General features: G+C 42.3%; 1 protein-coding gene across 2 annotated transcripts in view; it reads left to right on the top strand.

Moving 5' to 3' along the window:
* The window catches only part of CRPPA (CDP-L-ribitol pyrophosphorylase A), a 141,178-nt gene extending 124,004 nt beyond the window's left edge, over nt 1–17,174 (top strand). For both annotated transcript variants that reach the window (XM_065666249.1, XM_065666248.1), the window contains one exon: nt 16,813–17,174. In XM_065666249.1, coding sequence (XP_065522321.1) covers nt 16,813–17,097 — 285 coding nt within the window. In that variant the 3' untranslated portion in view covers nt 17,098–17,174. The remainder of the gene's footprint in view (nt 1–16,812) is intronic.
* Nucleotides 17,175–18,104: the final 930 nt, after the last annotated feature.

Below are 18,104 nucleotides of genomic sequence, written 5' to 3'. Positions count from 1 at the left end.
TACATGAGAAGCTTGGCAGTCTTTTGTACACACATGCTGTTTTGAATTTAACTAGTGAATCAGTCACCACCCATATTGCTTTGAACATTTGAACAGAGATAACACAGAGTAAATAAAAGCTCAGACTCTGCCAGCCTTGCTTACCTTGCTCCTCAAACACTCTAATTAGTATTCCTTGGGTAGTGTTCATCAGAAAAGAGAATATAAAATATGGCCCTAGAAGTCCTTTTCATAACTGCAAAGTTGAGTGAATTAGATTTGTATATTGAAACTAATCCACTTCATGCAAAAATCTCAAAACTAAAGTCCTTCATTTGTCTTAGATCAATAGACGGAAGAGCTTCTAGTTATAATCTTTTTTTCTTCAGCTTTCCAGGCTACCTAACTTAAACAAGATTGCTTGATGGCCCTCTAAAAAGGCTGAATGAAAAGGATAGAAGATGATGAAATTAAAATCAAAACTGACCCACTCTGAAAACAAACTGAAGAGCAAAGAGAAACAAAACGAGTTGTTACACTATTGTAATCCATGCCATAACTCCAGTTGACTTTAAAATATGACAGTGGAGCTTTTAGCTCGATAACTAACGCAGGCTGCAAAACAGAAAGTGCGTCTGGATGTTTTGAAGCTTTTGGTGCATTCAGATATGTATTTCTAGGTGATGCCAGAGCTTCATCAGCCCCACAGTGGTGTTTTAGGTGCCATCCAAACAGAAGCTTCCAAAGACTCATAAGATTCCCCATTACTGCTTAGCACTTTCTGAGCTACTTTTCCTGTCTTGGAGGTCTCTTCACCAGAGAAGGGTCATAGTTCATTTGCTCTGTTCTCCCTGTCTTGGACACTTACTGCTGGTCACTGCTTTTTGTTCAGGATTTACTTTCGCAGAAAAGCACATTTACTTCTGGATATGCAAAAGCCTTTTTACCTCATGTCTCCTTCTTCATCCACAATTTTAATCTGACAAATGCTAGTTCATCTTACAAGCATCCACCAACATGTGCAGACAATGAATGCTGCCCTTTGTTCTTGTTAAGATATTCCTGGATGAGCCAGAATTCTGGGCAAGAGCTACCCAGTGCAACTGGGCTGATGCTTCTGACATAAAAATGGCTGGTAGTTATAAAAACTGTGTTATGGGATGAATTGAGCCCTTCAGAGTATTAGTAGTGCCTCGACCTTATGTTTTTTAAGACTTCTGATTATTCTTTCTGATCCATATGACAGATGCATTAGTCTTATTCCTGCCTGACTGGGGAAAAAATAAAGAAGTATTTAGTTATTAGATTGATTAATGCAGATGCAGATGCAAAGATTAGTAGATAGTTGATTTTTCTCTTTGTGTAGGTAGTGAAAGAATGGTATTCAGAGGAATTTCCTCTTGTTTGTTTCAAAGATCACTTATTAAAACCACAGATAATTCTCACTGAAACAGGGAGAGCTGCTGAGACTTGTAAAAAGCATAATATCTTTAAGGGTTCCCATTGGTAAAGTCTGTTATGAAATATGAAGATATAAATATATATCTTTATCTTACAGAAATACATAATTGTGATATGGAAGGACGTTTAACTGTACATTATTTAAAGCCGATCTTAATGAACTGCATTCTGAGAAACTAAGAAACTGCTTTCATTATCTCTGCCCCACTCAGTCAATCCAATCTTTTGCACCTGGTTTTGGGTAAGTTGTAATGGCCCCCAGCTTGAGGACAGATGCCCCACTCTGGGTGCCTACCGTGAAATACCAAGGCAAAGTATCAAAATGGTTTCAAATCTTTGTGCCCCCAGTGCCTGCACTTTCAACTTCAGACTAGTAAGTCTTTACAATGTCTGTCTCCCTCAGCCCATTCCTCAGCCTGGTTGTTTTACCACAATTCAGTTTGTCTTGTGCTTCTGGCAAGAACCGAGGAAAAGCACCAGTCACTGACAATGCATTTCTCCCAGTGTAAGTTGGTTTTGATTGACAGGCTATCAAGCACTTGTGGTATATACATTTTCCTTTGTTATTTCTTCCAGGAATACTCAATTAGTTTTCAGATCTGAAAAACACAATTTCATCACCTGTGCTAAGGAAACAGTCCCAACTGTGAAAATGTGTTTATGATAGAAAACACTCGTATACACCAACCTGGGGAGCAAAGTGCCATTTCTTAATGTATTTATTCCCAAGTTAATTAAGTATGCTTTTCAATCTTTAGATTGAAACAGATCTTGTCCTTCATCCTGTATAGTCCTCTCTCAGAAACTGAAATGATAACTCAGTTAAAATGACACAACACTGAATTATAACACAGTTACACAGATAAATGAGAGAATAGAAGACTTGGACAAGGAAAAAGTGAGGTGAATTTAAATAAGATGGAGAAGCAAGGAGGCAAAAAAGAATATACCAGAGCTTCTCCAGATGGCAAAATCTGCAGGGGAGGCTCCCTGGATGGCATCCATGCTATGGGCTGTGGGCAAGAAAGCCTCCCAGGCACAGTAGCACCTGAGATGGCAACTCAATGAGGCATTTCTCTATTCAGCAGCCATTTTAGATAATCACCTCCCTTGGATAGTTATTTGTTTCTGCATTATTTGTACTTCTGCATCTCTTTCATTATTTTGCCTCCTTCCTTTTGTTTCTTTGCCTCAGACTGGCCCTGTCACTTCAAATTTCACGTTTCCTTTCCATTTCAGCCATTCCTGTCTTCTCCTGTGCTTTTCTCCAATCCTTTCCCCTACTTCTGTTACTTGTTCTTTCTCCCTATTTGTTGCTCTCTTTTCATTCTTCCCAGCCCACCATCGTTGAAGGAGACAATCCCCCCTCCCTTCCACTGCAAACCAGGCCGTGGTCTGGCATCAGAAACCCTTCCTCGCTCCTGGATTGAGAACTGAGGCGTTTGGGCTTTGGCACCTCCACACTGCTCACAGCTGGGACCGAGAACAGATGTCACTTCCGCTGCCAGCTGCAGGCAGATGAGCAGCAGCTGCCCGGAGGGACAGACCTCCTGCATGGCAGCTGCTGGGCTGACACTCAATGCCTCTTACTAGCTGGAGTCAAGCTGCAAGCAGAGCAGTCCCGCTGGAGGGGGAATGCTCTGCTCCAAGGTCAGGACTTCCCCTCCCCCACTTCAGTAGCTGGACTTGGGTTTGTGAAGTCCCCACCTTGTCAAGGAGCCAGATTTGCAAATTCATCTGAATGGCAGCAATAACAAAAAGGAAAAGAAGCAAAGTCCAGGTACAGCTTGCAGCCCTGGTGACTGGAAAAAGTGTGTTTTTACTTACTAACCAGTGGCTTTGCCAGGAGTTGCTCAGAGACAAAAGCAGAGGAACCCCACGATGCTGTGTTAAGCAGTTCCTTTCCACAGCAGAGGCACAGCCTGATTGAAGCCCCATTGAAGTCAATGGGACTGAAAGTTCCTTGCAGTGCACTCAAGAATGTGTGGCATCTCCTCCCTCCAGCCATCTTCAGCTAACTCACACATAACTGTGCTGGTTATGCTGGGGTTTTATTACTATTATTATTATTGTGCTGCAGTTTTAAGTGTGTATTTATGCTGTGCTGAGCTCCCTTGCCATTTGGTGGGGGAAACAATATGGTGTTGATTAATGCCAACTATATGCTGGAGTTTAGTTGTGACTCCAGCTTAAGCACAGGCCTATGGCACATGGGGCTGCAGGGGCACTTCTCTCTAAAGCGCTGTTCAGAGTTTAAAGTCTCTGAAGACTCACTCCTAATGCAGTGACAGCACAATAAGCCTAAAAGGATGGTTTTGTGCATGGTTTAAGCTAGCCTGCAGGATTGGAGAAACTCTTGTCCTCTTCTGGACACTGTTTTGTCCCTCTCTCCTGCTAGCACTGAAGAGTTGTGCTGCTGCGTAGCAGGTCAGTTGAGGAAGCTGAAAAACTTTATATCACTGGAAACTAGCCCTGCAAGAAGTGATTAGCTTTCACCAGTCACCAGGCGGGACTTTGGGGAAGGATGTATGCCAGGATTCCTGTTGCAAAACGATGTGCTAGAGACATAGAGGTCTTCAGCCATGCAAGCATGGATCCGCCTAAACTGCCTCTCAGCTGCACTGTGGGCCACTAGATTTGTAACTTTGCAGTCTTGGATGCTGCCTATGTTGAGGGCGACATGAATATTTGTTGTTCTAATACTGTTATGCCCCTTCTGCAGACAAGGGTGTATGTGTAGGTGAAGCAAGGAAGGGTCAGTACAGTATATGGCCCCTCTCTTGGGCTGTCATGCGCAGCCTTTGTAAGCAGTGAAGTAAACCCTGGTTGTGTGTTGTGACATGCAAGCCTCTCTGAAAATGATACATCTGAAAATGCTCAGAGGTGAACTGCATTCCAGACTGGTAGGTCAGGATAAGAAAAGGAAGGAAGGAAACGAGGTGTCTCTCACCCCTTCTGGGAGTGGCTGCTTGCAGCAGATCAAAGAAGTATTCCTATTCCTATTTCAAGAAAAGCTGCAAAATACCTTGAGTGCTCAGCACAAAAGGCATATTACTTCTTGGGTTTGGGGTTCGTTCTTATTATTTAAAGCAACTGGCTTCACTGACTTTGTATTTATTTAATCCTGCTTTCCATTTTGCACCTTTGTGTAGGCAGCTCTATAGAAGCGGCAGCTGGCTTCACTGACTTTGTATTTATTTAATCCCGCTTTCCATTGTGCACCTTTGTGTAGGCAGCTGTACAGAAGTGGAATGTGCAGGATTTGTCCAAAACTTCGCTACACCACAGCATGGCTACTTAACGGTTAGTTAGTGTAAGAACTGGCATTACTGTGGCAGCACTGCACCCTCTGGTGGCAATCATCAATATTTTACCAAAAATCTCGCTCAAGTTGACTAAAGGCAAGCAGAGGAATAAACAGTATTGTGCTTTCCATCTTCACTGGTGCCCAGCAGTGATAACGTGAGGCATTGAGATGGGCTGAAAAAAACACTGAGCGTGGTATTGGACCCGTATCAGCCCGAATGTCTGCAGAGTGAATAACAACGATGTGACTTACAGAGGCAGCTGGAAAACACGCTTAGCATGTGGGTGAATGGAAAAACTGGGATTCATGCTAATCAGGCTGTGTGGGTGGAGGATGGCAAAATGGTGTGTTACCGTCTGGGGCTGCTCCTGCCAACACCTACCTACCCCTGGCTGGATTCTTGGTAGCGTTTTTTGCAGACTTACTTCATTGCTCTGAAAATACACCCTGGGTGAGATTTGCTTCAGATTTCCAGAAAACCCTAAAATATAGCCCAAATGGGCAAGTTCTGGACAATTCTGTGCTCAAATTAGGAATCTTCAACTGCTGTTATGAATGATAATTTATACTATAGTGAAAAAAACTCTTTAATTTTGATATATATATATATTTTTTAATCTGAAATGCAATTTGATGAAAGCCTTATAAGCACCAGCAAAATTTTAGAAAATAGCTGCACTGTATTATGGTGGATGTGGTCAGTGACTCTAGTAAGCATAAATGAATGGCTGGGGGCTTTCAAAGTGTCATTAAACAGGTAAATGTCAGCTCATCCTATATTAGTCTTCTGTGCACATTAAAAGCCCCATGTTTTTTGAGTGTGAAGTAAAATGGGAAATAAAATCTCAGTAAGAATTTACATCCATTAGATTCAGTAACAATAACAAAATGATTTCTAGTCCATGATTATTATAAGAAATATCCTCTAGAGTGAATCTGGAAATTTATGTTCTTCAGGTTTGTATTTTTCCCCAAGAAAGCAACCTGATGGATCCCTCAGAGGATCTTTCAGGGCTTAAAATGAGATAATGTAAATACTCAGTGTGGAAGAAATCAAACTTGTAGAATATTATCTTGCAAGTAATGCCTTGTAAGTAAAACACTGTGCTATTCAGTAGCTCTTTCATGCCCTCTGCAGTTAAAATGCTGTTTTGTGTCTGTGCAGTCAAATTGGGATTTTCCTGGTTATAGAACGTAGTACCTAGGGTTAATGAAGAACTGTAAAGCAGTAGATATTGTTGGGAATTTTTGGAGGGTTGTCTGTAGGCTGGATTGTGGCTTTTATTACTCACTCATATCAGCAAGTGTCATAGTAAAGCAGATAATCCTGTGCTTTCACAGCAGTACTGCTTATAGCAAGAGCTGAGAGCACGAAAGTAAGCAGAGATGCACTCCTCTATGAGATCTTTGCTGGTGCACATTAGGTTTCACTACATCCATGCAGCCGTCTCCACGCAGGTTTGGATTTTCATGCATATTTGCTGTCAGGTAGAAGTTGTGTGACCATATGAACTACTTTAAAACAGTAGTAAGTCTCATAATTACATGCAACTTTTTTTTGCATCACTTTCAGAGAGTGCTTATCACACTTACACATAGAAACATATGAAGCCATTCATCCTACTCAAAATACTTATAAAAAATGTAAGGAAAAGAGTCTTGTTTCAATTGATTGTGCGTTGAATGATAATTCGTAAATTCAGCTGATTTCAAATAGATGTCTAACTTTAGACATATGAAATTGTATGTAGTGAATCATACCCCTTCTATTTACATTTGAAGACAAAAGTGCAAGAGTACATTCAAAATTCCATTAGATGAAAGAAGAAATGGTTACTCAGATGCAAATGAGGATGGTAAATACCCTTCCTGTAGGTCCTACTCTTGCTAAAAAAGCACACAATATCCATTATCCATGGAGATGCCTCATATGCATGAAAATAAAAGTTTTATCAGAAGATAGTCTGAAGAATATGTTCCTTCCTTATTTCTAGAGTGCCAGAGAAGGTCAGTCCCAAAGTACTGAAGAAAAAGATGAGTCCTGAAGAACCAAAGAAAAGGACTTTTGGGGAGGAAGGAACAAGTCTGATCTAATTAAGTGAAATAATTATAACAACAACAACAATAATAATAATAAGAGAAAGCACTAACGTCAGCAGTGCTGAGAGGATGAACTGCTGTTTAAAACATCAAAGATGTAATTTTTCCTACCAATGACATTTCTGAAGAGTGACTGCTGGTTACAGATTCTGGGCTGGACTTCCAGCATGGGCTAGAAGAGGTGATTTCTTGCCTGAGCCCTCAGATTCTCTGCATATACATGCGTAATTGAAACACCACCACCTCCTGTAAGCTCTCTGGGCTATGGCTGTCACTGTCATGTATGTTCATTGGTAGGTACAATGCTTGGACTCAGGTGCTAGTCTAAATTGAAGTATTTCTCAAGAAACTAACATATGACTACAAAGTGAATGCACTACTTTGGGTTCCTAGTCTTGACTGAGACGTTAACGTGCCAGCCACTTTTGAAACAGTGCCTCTTCTCCAAGGAACTTCATACCTAAACAAACACCACATGGAATGAGGCCGGACACAGGTGATGGAAAGAGACTGGAGGTGGCCAAGAACACACTGATTTCTTGAGGAAAGATAAGGTCACAGGGCATTGAGGCCAATGCTAGATCGCAGAGATCCCTCAGGTCTCTACTGTTTTCTCCCCATAAAACAGCAAAGTGCATATGGTGGACATTATCACAGGTTCAAAGAACAGACCAGAGAGTCAGGAGAACTGGGCAATGATTCTGCTCAGGGAAAGATGAGCACTGGCGGGTTAGTAAACATCACTGTGCTTTAGTGTCTTCCTCTGTGCAATATGAATAATGGCTACTTCACAGCAGTATTTGTTACAGCAATTGTATTCATATTTATGAAGTCCTTTGTAAATTGAAAACTATACAAGCTTAAAAGTGCTGTCTTGTTAAATTTATTACTGCCGAGATGATACCCGAGTGCTGAAAACAACCCTGTGTATCAGGGAACCCGTGATTAACCAGTTGAACCATGGAAATCTCTCTTTTCCTCTAAAGATAATAGGCGGTATTACTCATATACCTGAAATACTGGCAAAGACCATGGACTGCAGAATTTATCAGTGTATTAAAATTATCCAGGCATGTTTCTCATTTGACTAATTTGATTTTGTACTATAGAATTATGAATGCTCATCCCTGTTTATGTTCCACATCAGTGAATTGAGCTGAAATCCCTCTCGGACAGACCTGGGGTTGTCACTTATACTGGTGACTGCACTGTTAAGAACTGTAGTTTTTTGAAAGCATGTAACAGAGGAAACCAGACCCCTCCGACTGGTAAGGGAGCGAGGCTGGTCGGGCTGTGCCTAACCCAGCCACGTCTCCACTGTGCCCCACAAAATGGCGGCTTGGACCTGCTGGAGGCCAGCTTGCACCCTGCCTGAGGAGAGGGCTGTGGGACAGGCTCACCCTGCTCTCTGCCTGGCAGCTACATCTAGGCTGAGCCTCCTGCCTGATCCCTACATGGGCTACACCACAAGTATATTAAACCCTCAGCCCGATCCTGAGCCCGTTGCCCAGCTCTGCCCATCTCCAGGGAGGTGCCACAGCCTGGCCTAGCAGTACGCTGGCTGGGACGGTAGCTGAGCTCAGGACATGCTGCCTTGAGGGACCCGCACCGGGGAAGAGGCCCTGCATCCCTCTTCACCACCGCCTGCTCCCTGCTGGGGGCTGAGGCTGATGCCTGGTAAGATAAGGAGGACAAAACCTTTGGGAATCTTCCACCTGAATGAATTTTTGGGGAGAAGACACAGTGTCTACAAAGCTGAAGTGATCCATGGAACCAAATTGGAGTATCTTGGGGGGTTTAGCTGACTTAAATCACGCTAGCTTAAATCAACTCAACAAAGCCACTGCTCTGCATTTCTTTATGGCTACACTGGCTCCAGAGAAGAGCACCTCAGGCTCCCCACCCCACTCCAGCAGTCGTCCCTTAGCCAGGTGCCTGCAGGATGCCATCTCCCACAACACAGTGCAGGCTTTCCTCTAAGCAAGCTGCGACGGAAGGGTGGAAGTCAGATGCCTCTGGCACCTTTGTGGAAGATACTTGGCCAGGAAGACTACTCCAAAGGCAAGATGTGGCATCAAACAGCCAAATATTCCTCCCATAAGGCAATATGCTGTTATAGGGAAATGCAATTTAATATGGGTTTAAGACAAAGCATTTGAAACCAGCCACATTTGGATGCTGAACTATGTCTTACTTTGAAAATACTTTAACATATGTTTCAAAATTTCCTTTTTCTGTCACTGTTCATACCAAGGAAAAATGAAATACCACTTTTTGGCTTTGATTTAGGTTGAAGATATTCAAATATCAAAATTCATGGAGGAATAAAAAAAAAATTAAAAAATAAAATCCATGTCCCTGAGCTCTTACCACAGAGCCGTAGTGAGAGGGCATGGTGGGGGTGTGCACAGGAGCGGGGACTCCAACCCCAAGGCACTCATTAAGGGGAGGAAGGAGAAACCAAGGTCCCTGGAAGCACCTGAGGGCCATAAAGAAATGTGATGAAACTCTCCAAAGACTGAGCAGGAGGAGGTAAGTGATGATGGCATTAAGGTTGTTCCTGTGATAATCGTACAGTGCGACTCCTCAACAGCCCTTTCCGCGGGGTACTGCTCCGCTTAGCATGCCGGTGAATAAGGACTAACTGCAGCGGACGGAAAGCAAACATGACCGGCGGAAGGCGAGGAGCGGAGAGCGAGCAAGGGGCGGAGGAGCGACGGGGGTCGGCCGCGGCGGGGCTCGCCCGGCAGGGGGAGTATAACACCAGAAATGGCGGGGAGCCGCCCTCGGGCGGCTGAGGGGCTGTAAGGGCAGCTGGTCAGCGGTGCCTCTTTCATCTGTCGACCTGTTTAGCAACTTAACCCTACCGGGTATGAGCTATCTGCTGTATATGGTAAAGGTTAGTTAAAGGGTTTAGCTAATGTGAAGTAGTTTATGATGTTGTGAAGTGAAAGGAAGAGGCGGGGGGGCCTCACTCAGTCCCAGGTTCCCAGGTAGCTGCATGAAGCTTAGTGTGGCGAATGAGCAAGTATATGCTGTTCAACCAATCCCTCACAGATTTTTTAAAAAAATACGTTTATGATAATAAATAATCTTCAAAATAAAGTCATACAATCACATATTAATGGCTAGGGGTAAACCCAGCAACAGCAGTTAATACATATTTGTTCAGTACTACAGTGCTCATTCTCCAGATCTCACTTGTCTTCTTTTAGGATGGTGCATGCAGAAGGTGTGGGCTCTTTCCAAGTGGGTGCAGTGTAGTATTGTGAATGACAACCTAGAGACACGGGACTGCACCTGGTACATAGTTTAGGGAAACAATTACCAGCTCCCCAACTGCTGCCAGGGCCAAGCAGAAACTGAGGGAGCTGCAATAGCTCCCCGTGATCTGTCTGGCAGACACTGAACGTGTGTGCACATGCACAAAGGCACGTTCAGCATTGCACCTGCACACGTGTTAATTTATAGGTCCTGCCTTTAAGCCAGGGCCAGCCAGTGTTTCTCTCAGTTGTCACCAACCTCTTCATTCTCCTGTGCCGTTTGTTGTATCAGCTTGTTTTAAGCAGTATTACTATAGGTATGGATAACAAGTGCCTCATGCCAGTTCCAAGAAGATTCATAGCCCTTATAAGTTGATTTGACTCCTTTGCTGAATGTTAAAGCTGTCTAATGACCACTTAACATGTAATATGTTTGAATATCATATAGATCATTTTAGGTACTTCATCCGAGAAAGTGGTGACTGCTATCAGAGCAACACACAGAGAAAATACTCTGGCTGTATCAGCTTGCTGTATTCTCGATCTTTCACATTAAATTAAATCAAGTGCTGATAAATGAAAAAGACTCCCTTCCTCCACCCATTTGTGAGAACACGCCACACTCTTCAGACATGCTTTTTTCAAATTTCACACATTTTATCTAGTAAACTCTTTCCAATTATTCTGACCTTTTGAAGACATAGAAATTGACGTCTTCCGATAGTTACTGTTAGCATTGGCTTAAACAAGTACATAATAAAACATTTAATTACCAGTGGCTCATATGTAACACTTTGCATAGGAAGATCCCCAAGTACTTTATAACCAGTCATTAAAGGTGACAGCAAGCAATGTGCAATAGCTAGGGAGAGCTGTTCCCATTTTGCTGAGACAGATCATTTCTTGGTCTCCATTTACCTGGAGCCTTGACAGCAAGATAACACAATTACACCTCTCCTGCAGGACAGGAGCACACACTCAAGAATTGCTACTGCCCTGCCCTCACCTTTCTTATGGTAATTTCCTTCTGTGGCCCCCCAGCCCCCCATAATAGCTCGTTGGCTATTTTCTACAATAGAACAATATTCCAGCTGTTCTAAAGGATTCTGGGTAGGTGTTGCATAAAAAAAAAAACCCAAACAACCTAAAGCATGACTAAGTTTGGATTCCAAATACTCTAACTAAAGTCCAGTATCCACATTAAAGATCAGAAGGTTACTCCAGATAGAACTGCTAAAGCAGCCCATGGTGTACATAGCTCTTTGTATACAGTATTTATAGAAAGAGAAAGCAGCTGCTGAAGTTGTGACTTCTTCCAGTGCTTTCAGTCCCAGAGAGTGCAGTGAAGCTCCCCTGAAGTGGACAGTTTTGACCACCTGCAGTCAAGTAATCAAACTGTTCATGGAGTGCCACCAGTCTCCACACTAAAACAAGGACTTATTGAAAGTAACCGAAGAATTGAGCAACTGAGCAAGCTCTCTGGGGGGAGGGGTGGAAAGGGTATTGTTGGAATTAATGGCTGCATATACGAGAGGACTATATTGAAGCAAAAAGAAGACGTGCCCAGGTATCTCCCACAGTAACCCAGAGGTCCAGCCATACTGTACAAGGCATTGTATTATGGAGATTGTAAAGAACACCCCTGAAAACAAATCAGCTTCCTGCGTATTGTACTGGGCTTGCACTTACAAGAACTGCCTTCTGCAAATCTAACAACCTCATGTGCAACATAGGCCTGACATGACTGTGTTAATTTGGTTCTTCTATTAGCCTGACTTCTATTACCTGTGATCCCTCTACAACATGTTCCTTTGTATGGTATAGAAAGAAAAGGAGCAGAAACCAACAAACAGCTGGTTGCACAACCCTGAAAAGCCGAGAGAGAGTCCTCATGGAGAGGTAACTCAGAAGCACATCAATATGGTGAATAACTGTATTTTTTTCTCCTCAGGAAAAGAAGGTCAGTCCTTTCCTTGTAAATGTGCAAAACTGTTCGAGAGAAATATTGATTCCTGCACCAGTGTCTCCTTTCTGGAACAGCACAACCCCCTTGAATTTTGGCCAGTTTCTCACATCCAAAAGGATAACAAGAGCAGAGGTTTTGACAACTAGTCCAAGATACTTTGTCTGATTTCCCCTTGACCCTGAGGAATGGAGACAAAACAACTGTGTATCTCAGTAGTGGCTAGTAAAAACATTGCACCTTGCCTTCTGAAGTGGAACAGGATTGAAGTCTCATGTACAAGATACAGCAATCTACAAGCAGTTTACCAGAAGAACAGCAAAAGCCTTGAGATAAAGGCTTATAGGTTGTTTTGGTTGACTTACCACATGTAGAAACTTCCATACTTTAGAGACCTGCACACAATTCAGGGGTAAAAATTAACAGTAGCTTCAGGGATATGTATCAGAGAGGGTGAGAATGGGGACCCCACAGTCAGCACTTTCCACTGCACATACTTCTCAGAATGGTGAAAGCCCTCTGGTGACTCCTAGTCAGCTGCTCTTGTTCCAGATTGTATCTCAGCCTCAGCTGCATGTCTTGCTAGCCAAACTCCCTTCTGCCACACCAGCTGCAAAATTCCTCTTCCCTTCATAGGCAGCTTTTGTCAGCCTCAAATCCATCCTCTCCAGCCCCATGCTTTCATGAGCTTCAGGTGTGTTTTTCCTGTGCAAGGACCCTTCCCAACCCCTGAATACCTTTTTCTTGATCTTGTTGAATTGAAAAATCCCACTGACCCCAATTTTCTTGGGAGACTGTCTTCTATTTGCTAGAACAATATTGTCTGCACCCTTAAATTTCTTCCTCCCTTGCTCTATAATATCAGAGACAAATCTTTTCTTCTAATTTTTATGTAGTTCTCTTCCACCTGGTACAGCTTACTTACCAACTGCATATGGAAATTACATGGTGCCCTGAGCTTCTGGGCTGCTTTACTCTTGACGCAAGTCCACTCTGGTTGTTAAGTAAACTTACAGATACATCCACAGGTGCTGTTATAATTGAAGAAATATTTGAATTTAGAGCCAAATCCTAGTAAAGAAATACGCGCACAAAGATTGCATACATTATATATAGTATGCACTTTTTATATCTATATATAAAACGTATGTTGTATGGATGCAAATATATGCATAGATATGTATTTATTTTCATTTTAATATTTATATCTGTAGGAGAAACACATGTAAACAATGTGCAGTTTGAGGAATAAGAATAAAACCTATTAACATTTAAGATGTTAACGTTTAAAACCAGAGGGCAGGTGAGTAATAAAAGAGGCACCTTCATCAGACATGTACACAAATATCACGATAACCTAAGTCTGATTAAGCCAGATGTTGAACATGAAAGAGCAGGCAGGAGGTTTGGGAGGCTGAGAACAAACACGAAGAGACCAGGTTCTGAAAGGCCATGAACTATGTTGAAAATGAGATAGTGGAACCTGGCTTATGCTGAATAAGTGCCAGTTTCTTATTTGAATGCTCTGTGGGTGGACCAACACAAAATGTTTACTCTCTGGACTTGGCAGGCTGTTATCTTTCACCTAATGACAACTTGCTGAGGCAGTCACAAACTACATTGACAACACTCAACAAACACAGAAAACTTTTTTTTACCCAGTAGTAGGGTTTTGTTTTTTTTCTCTCCCCAGTACATAATGCTGTCATAGTGTTTGTGAACAAGGAGGTGTGTGGTGTGGTACAGCACAATACTGTGTTACTGAGTCCTTAAGCTTTGTGAGATCTAGAAAGCCATATACTAGGTTCAGTAGAAGATAGCTGCCATGGTTTATTGCATGGCTCTGAAGAGACCACCATCTAAGGCCTGGCTGAAAATATTTAACCCCACCTTCCCAGCCATGTCTAAATGCCTAACTGAAAAAGCTTCACTTGGTTTTAAGGAGTTCAGCTTTTTTTCATATCTCACTAATTACCCTGAGTGATTAGTTAATAAACAGTTCCATTCTTTTCTACCCTATGCTTATTTCCCTAATTTCTAGCAGAAATTATCTAATGGCATGGTTTACCAGAAACTGCTAACTGAAGAACACTGGGTCATTGACTCTAGAATGCTGAGCACCGAAAGCCTTGCATTTCTCAAAATATGAGCAGTGGAGAGTCAAGGTGGAAAGCTGCTGGCTTCATGGGTTTGTGTGTCAGGGCTTACTCCCAGCTGGCGGGAAGCCCTCCTGGTCCTGCTCTTTGCATCCAGCACCCCTGGAGCTGGTACTTGGAGCCTGGAATTGCTGGGCTCAGACAAAGCCCTCCTTGGGGCTGGAAGCTGGTTGGCTCAGGAATTCCTGCCAGGTTGCAGCTTCATGCAGGGAAGCCCAGAAAGCATCAGTTAAACAAGAGGCTTTCCCTGGAATACCTGGTCTGAGACACTGAGCCAGCACAGCTGTTAGTAAGTGATGTTTTTCTCAGTTTCATAGTTGCTAAAATAACAGCATGAGCCAAAGGACTCATTTCTTTAAGACAGACATACTCTGTGTCAAAAAAATTGCATTTTTTTTGTAATATCTGAATCAAGAGAAATTTGAAAAAAAAATATTAGTAATTCATTTGTATTTGAGCTGAATCCATGTTCTTGAAAAGTCCTGCAAAGGCAGGATCCTGCTGTTTGGCCATTTCTTTGCTGGGTGGTAAGCAATAATCAAATTAATGGTTTCAAATTAGTTAAAAATCATCTTGAACAGAATCCAGCACAATTATAAGCAGATGGATAAACAAGAACAACAGGAACTCGCAACTGACAGCTAGCTATTTTAAAACACCTCTGGAAAAAAAAAAACAAACCAAAGCATTTTTAGGGTGGCTTCAGTGGGGCAGCATGTTTGGATTATCTGGAGACTGTGAGATTCATCCCATCAGTGATGCTACTGCAGGAGCTGAGTCCCCTAATATCTTTCAGGGCAATCACAAAACAAAACCACGTCAAGTGGTAGCTACAGAGGGAAGCCCTGAAAATAACTCCAGCGTTTTTTTAATTTGGGCTTGTATACAAAGAAAATGGTCTCCCCAGGCATAAAAAACAACCCTCTACCTCAAAGTAGACTCTGGCCTTGCTTAAAATAGTCTCACTGGTGAGAGTTGTTCAGGGCTATGGATGGGTGGCTGAGACATTCCTGGAGTGTTCCCAGGAACCAAGGGCAACAACCACAGAGCAGCCAGCTCAGCTCTAGTAAACACTCTTAACCTACAAAACTGGGTGGCTGCTGGCAAACCACCATTGGGAATGGTCCTGGAAATCCCCTGCTTCTGATTTGTGTCTGGGAGTGGTTTGAAGGGTAGTTGGCAGCAGCCCTGAGGGTGCTAGGGACTTGAATGTTTAACACCATAGATGACCATAATCCAGTGCCCAAGAATGTTCCCAGGCCCTGCTTAATTCACCAGGATAATGTAGACTCAGAAGAAAATGAAAATGATATACTGGGTTTGTTGGGAATGGAACATTTCCTACTTTACAGGACATCCATTACAGAGATGGATTAAACCAGTGTGATACTGTGGTTGCAGAACTAACTACTAAACTCACAGAGGGATCCTTTTAGCAGCACAGATAGTACTTCAGAAAATCAACTTGTATTCAGGATAGATCCAGCACTGTTCAGTCACAATCTTAATTTTGCCAGCATCAGGAAAGGAACAAATTCATCCACAGCAGACTCTTTAATGTGACTTATGGATCGTATGATTTGGGTTTCATTGGTGATAATGGCACAAACTGGGAAGCATCTGTTAATTTCTCCTCTTACTTTGTACATCTGTTATCAGTCCCTGGTGTGATTTGATTTTTGGAAGCTGGATTTGCTTTCACACATGCCATAAGGCTCACTTATATCCCCTTTATGCAGTTTACTATAAAGTCGTTGATTAATGCTTTGATTGGCCCTGACTAAGGCCAGCCTGAGAAGACAACTAGTCCAGACTGCTAGTGGTTGACACCAACTGAAAACAAAGCTTTTAGGTTATACACAGAAAGGTGAGGCCTAAGACACCTACTTTAAAGATTAGCTGTCAGCTTCAGCAACAGAAAGCACAATCAGCCCCCCAACCCTAGTGTATAATTTTGTCTGGGAGGGTGGAAGGGAATGAGAGTACAATTGTTTCACCTCTTCTCATTCTTAATGATCCTGCCTCCCCGCAGCCGACCTACGCAGAGACATTTACAGCCATCAAACACAGAGACTGCCAGACCTAGGTGTGCTGGATTGCACCTCCAGGGAACCTGACCAGATGGTATTTTAGGAGAGGACACAGTTCATTTCAGAGCAATCCGAATGAGCAGCTTTCTTTTCTTTATTACACCATTGCATTTGGCAGCAATCCACCAGAGGCAGATTCTCTGCTCTCTAAGGAATGATCTGCCCACTCTGTCCATTTAACAGGACGTTCAGCTCAGAAAATCCAGTTGCTGGTCACACATGTGGAGCAGATGTGTGAGCATGCGTAGCAAAATAAAAACTAGAAAATCCCAGCAGTGTACTGGGAGAAATGTAGCGTAACTACTGAAAAACAGTGACACAAAAGCTCTGATTCTGAAACAGTGGTTATTGTTGTTGTAAGGAGGATTTTTCTTATTACTCCTTCTTAGGGAGAAAAAAAGCACGTAATAAATCCTTGATTATTTTTCTCTTTGGAGGTCAGGGAGGATAATTCATAATTATACTAATGTGGCTTCTTTTTCTCTTTTCACAGACCTCTCCTTACAAAGATATGATTCTGACTATTTTGACCAGACTATCTTGGGGCCCTACCTCTCAGGAACTGAGTGCTGGAAATCTTCCACTGGAAAAAAAAACAACAAACCCACAGACTTTTAAAAGGGAGGATATCAGAAGTATACATCTTTTATCCATGCCCCACACACTTGCATGTAAAGGGAGAGCGCCAGCTGTTTTTCTCATGGTGAATAAGGGTTACTTGGGGAAATCTGACTTCCTGTTTTTACACGGACAGCTACATTGTTGCATAGCCAGTTAATTTTGGTTAGGTCAATAGAGCAAGTTTAATTATTGGAACTTTCCTTATTCATTCAAGCTTCATACTGTACAGAAGAAAGAGGGATTACTAGGACGTCTGCATACAGAAGCTGAAAAGCTCAACTTAATTGCATAGTCCCTGCTCAAACATACAAAACATTTGGGAGAGGGGGGATGGGATTTACTGAATAGTGTAATTTGGATGCAGACTGAATTAATTTCATAGCTTAAAGTATACTGAAGAAAAATCTTATAGAGATATATGTAACCCCCAAAATTATATATTTAAGGCACTGAGAGCAACATAACTGCTCCTGCAGATGTGGTGGGAAAATTGTCCATTTTTTCACGACAGCACAACTCAAACCAGCAAAAGCTTGAGCAACGTCAAAAGAGCAATCCTGCACAGTTACAGGCAGCACTATGAAAAACACACCTCTCAAGTTGTGGCTCTCACAACCGGAACAACGGGTGATGGTGAAATGAAATAGCAAATAATCCTGGGTAAAATCCCCTAAGAAACCAGGAGCATTTCTTGCACTCATGTTCTTTTCTCATTTACTTTAAGTGAACACTGAGATTTTATTTTGTTATTTAGCTCAGTGACTGGCTAAGCCCCTTCCTCCATTTCATATGGTGTTACAAGTTATGGTGGATTTCTAAATCTCGGTCTTGGTTAATGCATCAAAGGACATATGGGCTGATTTCCTTCAGTTTCTCATAATATACATGTAGCCAGCTGTATGTTATTACATAACTTTAAACTTAGAGCAACCAGATCATTCTAAATACCATGATCTGTGTTTTTGATACAGTAATATTACAGTGGGAGAAACTCAACAGGGCTGTTATAAGGTAAGTTTGGGTTTTTTTAATACATATTCTTGTTCTTAATAAACATCCCCAAGAAAAATATTCAACAGCAGCAGGCAGTAATAAAGAGGCAGAAAATGGCAAAACCACAGTACTGAGGAAACCTATGTGAAAACACTGGTTGTGTCTTCCTGG

This window comes from Lathamus discolor, chromosome 2 (genome assembly GCF_037157495.1).
Source record: "Lathamus discolor isolate bLatDis1 chromosome 2, bLatDis1.hap1, whole genome shotgun sequence".
Classification (NCBI taxonomy): Eukaryota; Metazoa; Chordata; class Aves; order Psittaciformes; family Psittacidae; genus Lathamus; species Lathamus discolor.
Note: the sequence above shows the minus strand (reverse complement) of the source record. Positions and strands in the feature narration are given on the sequence as shown.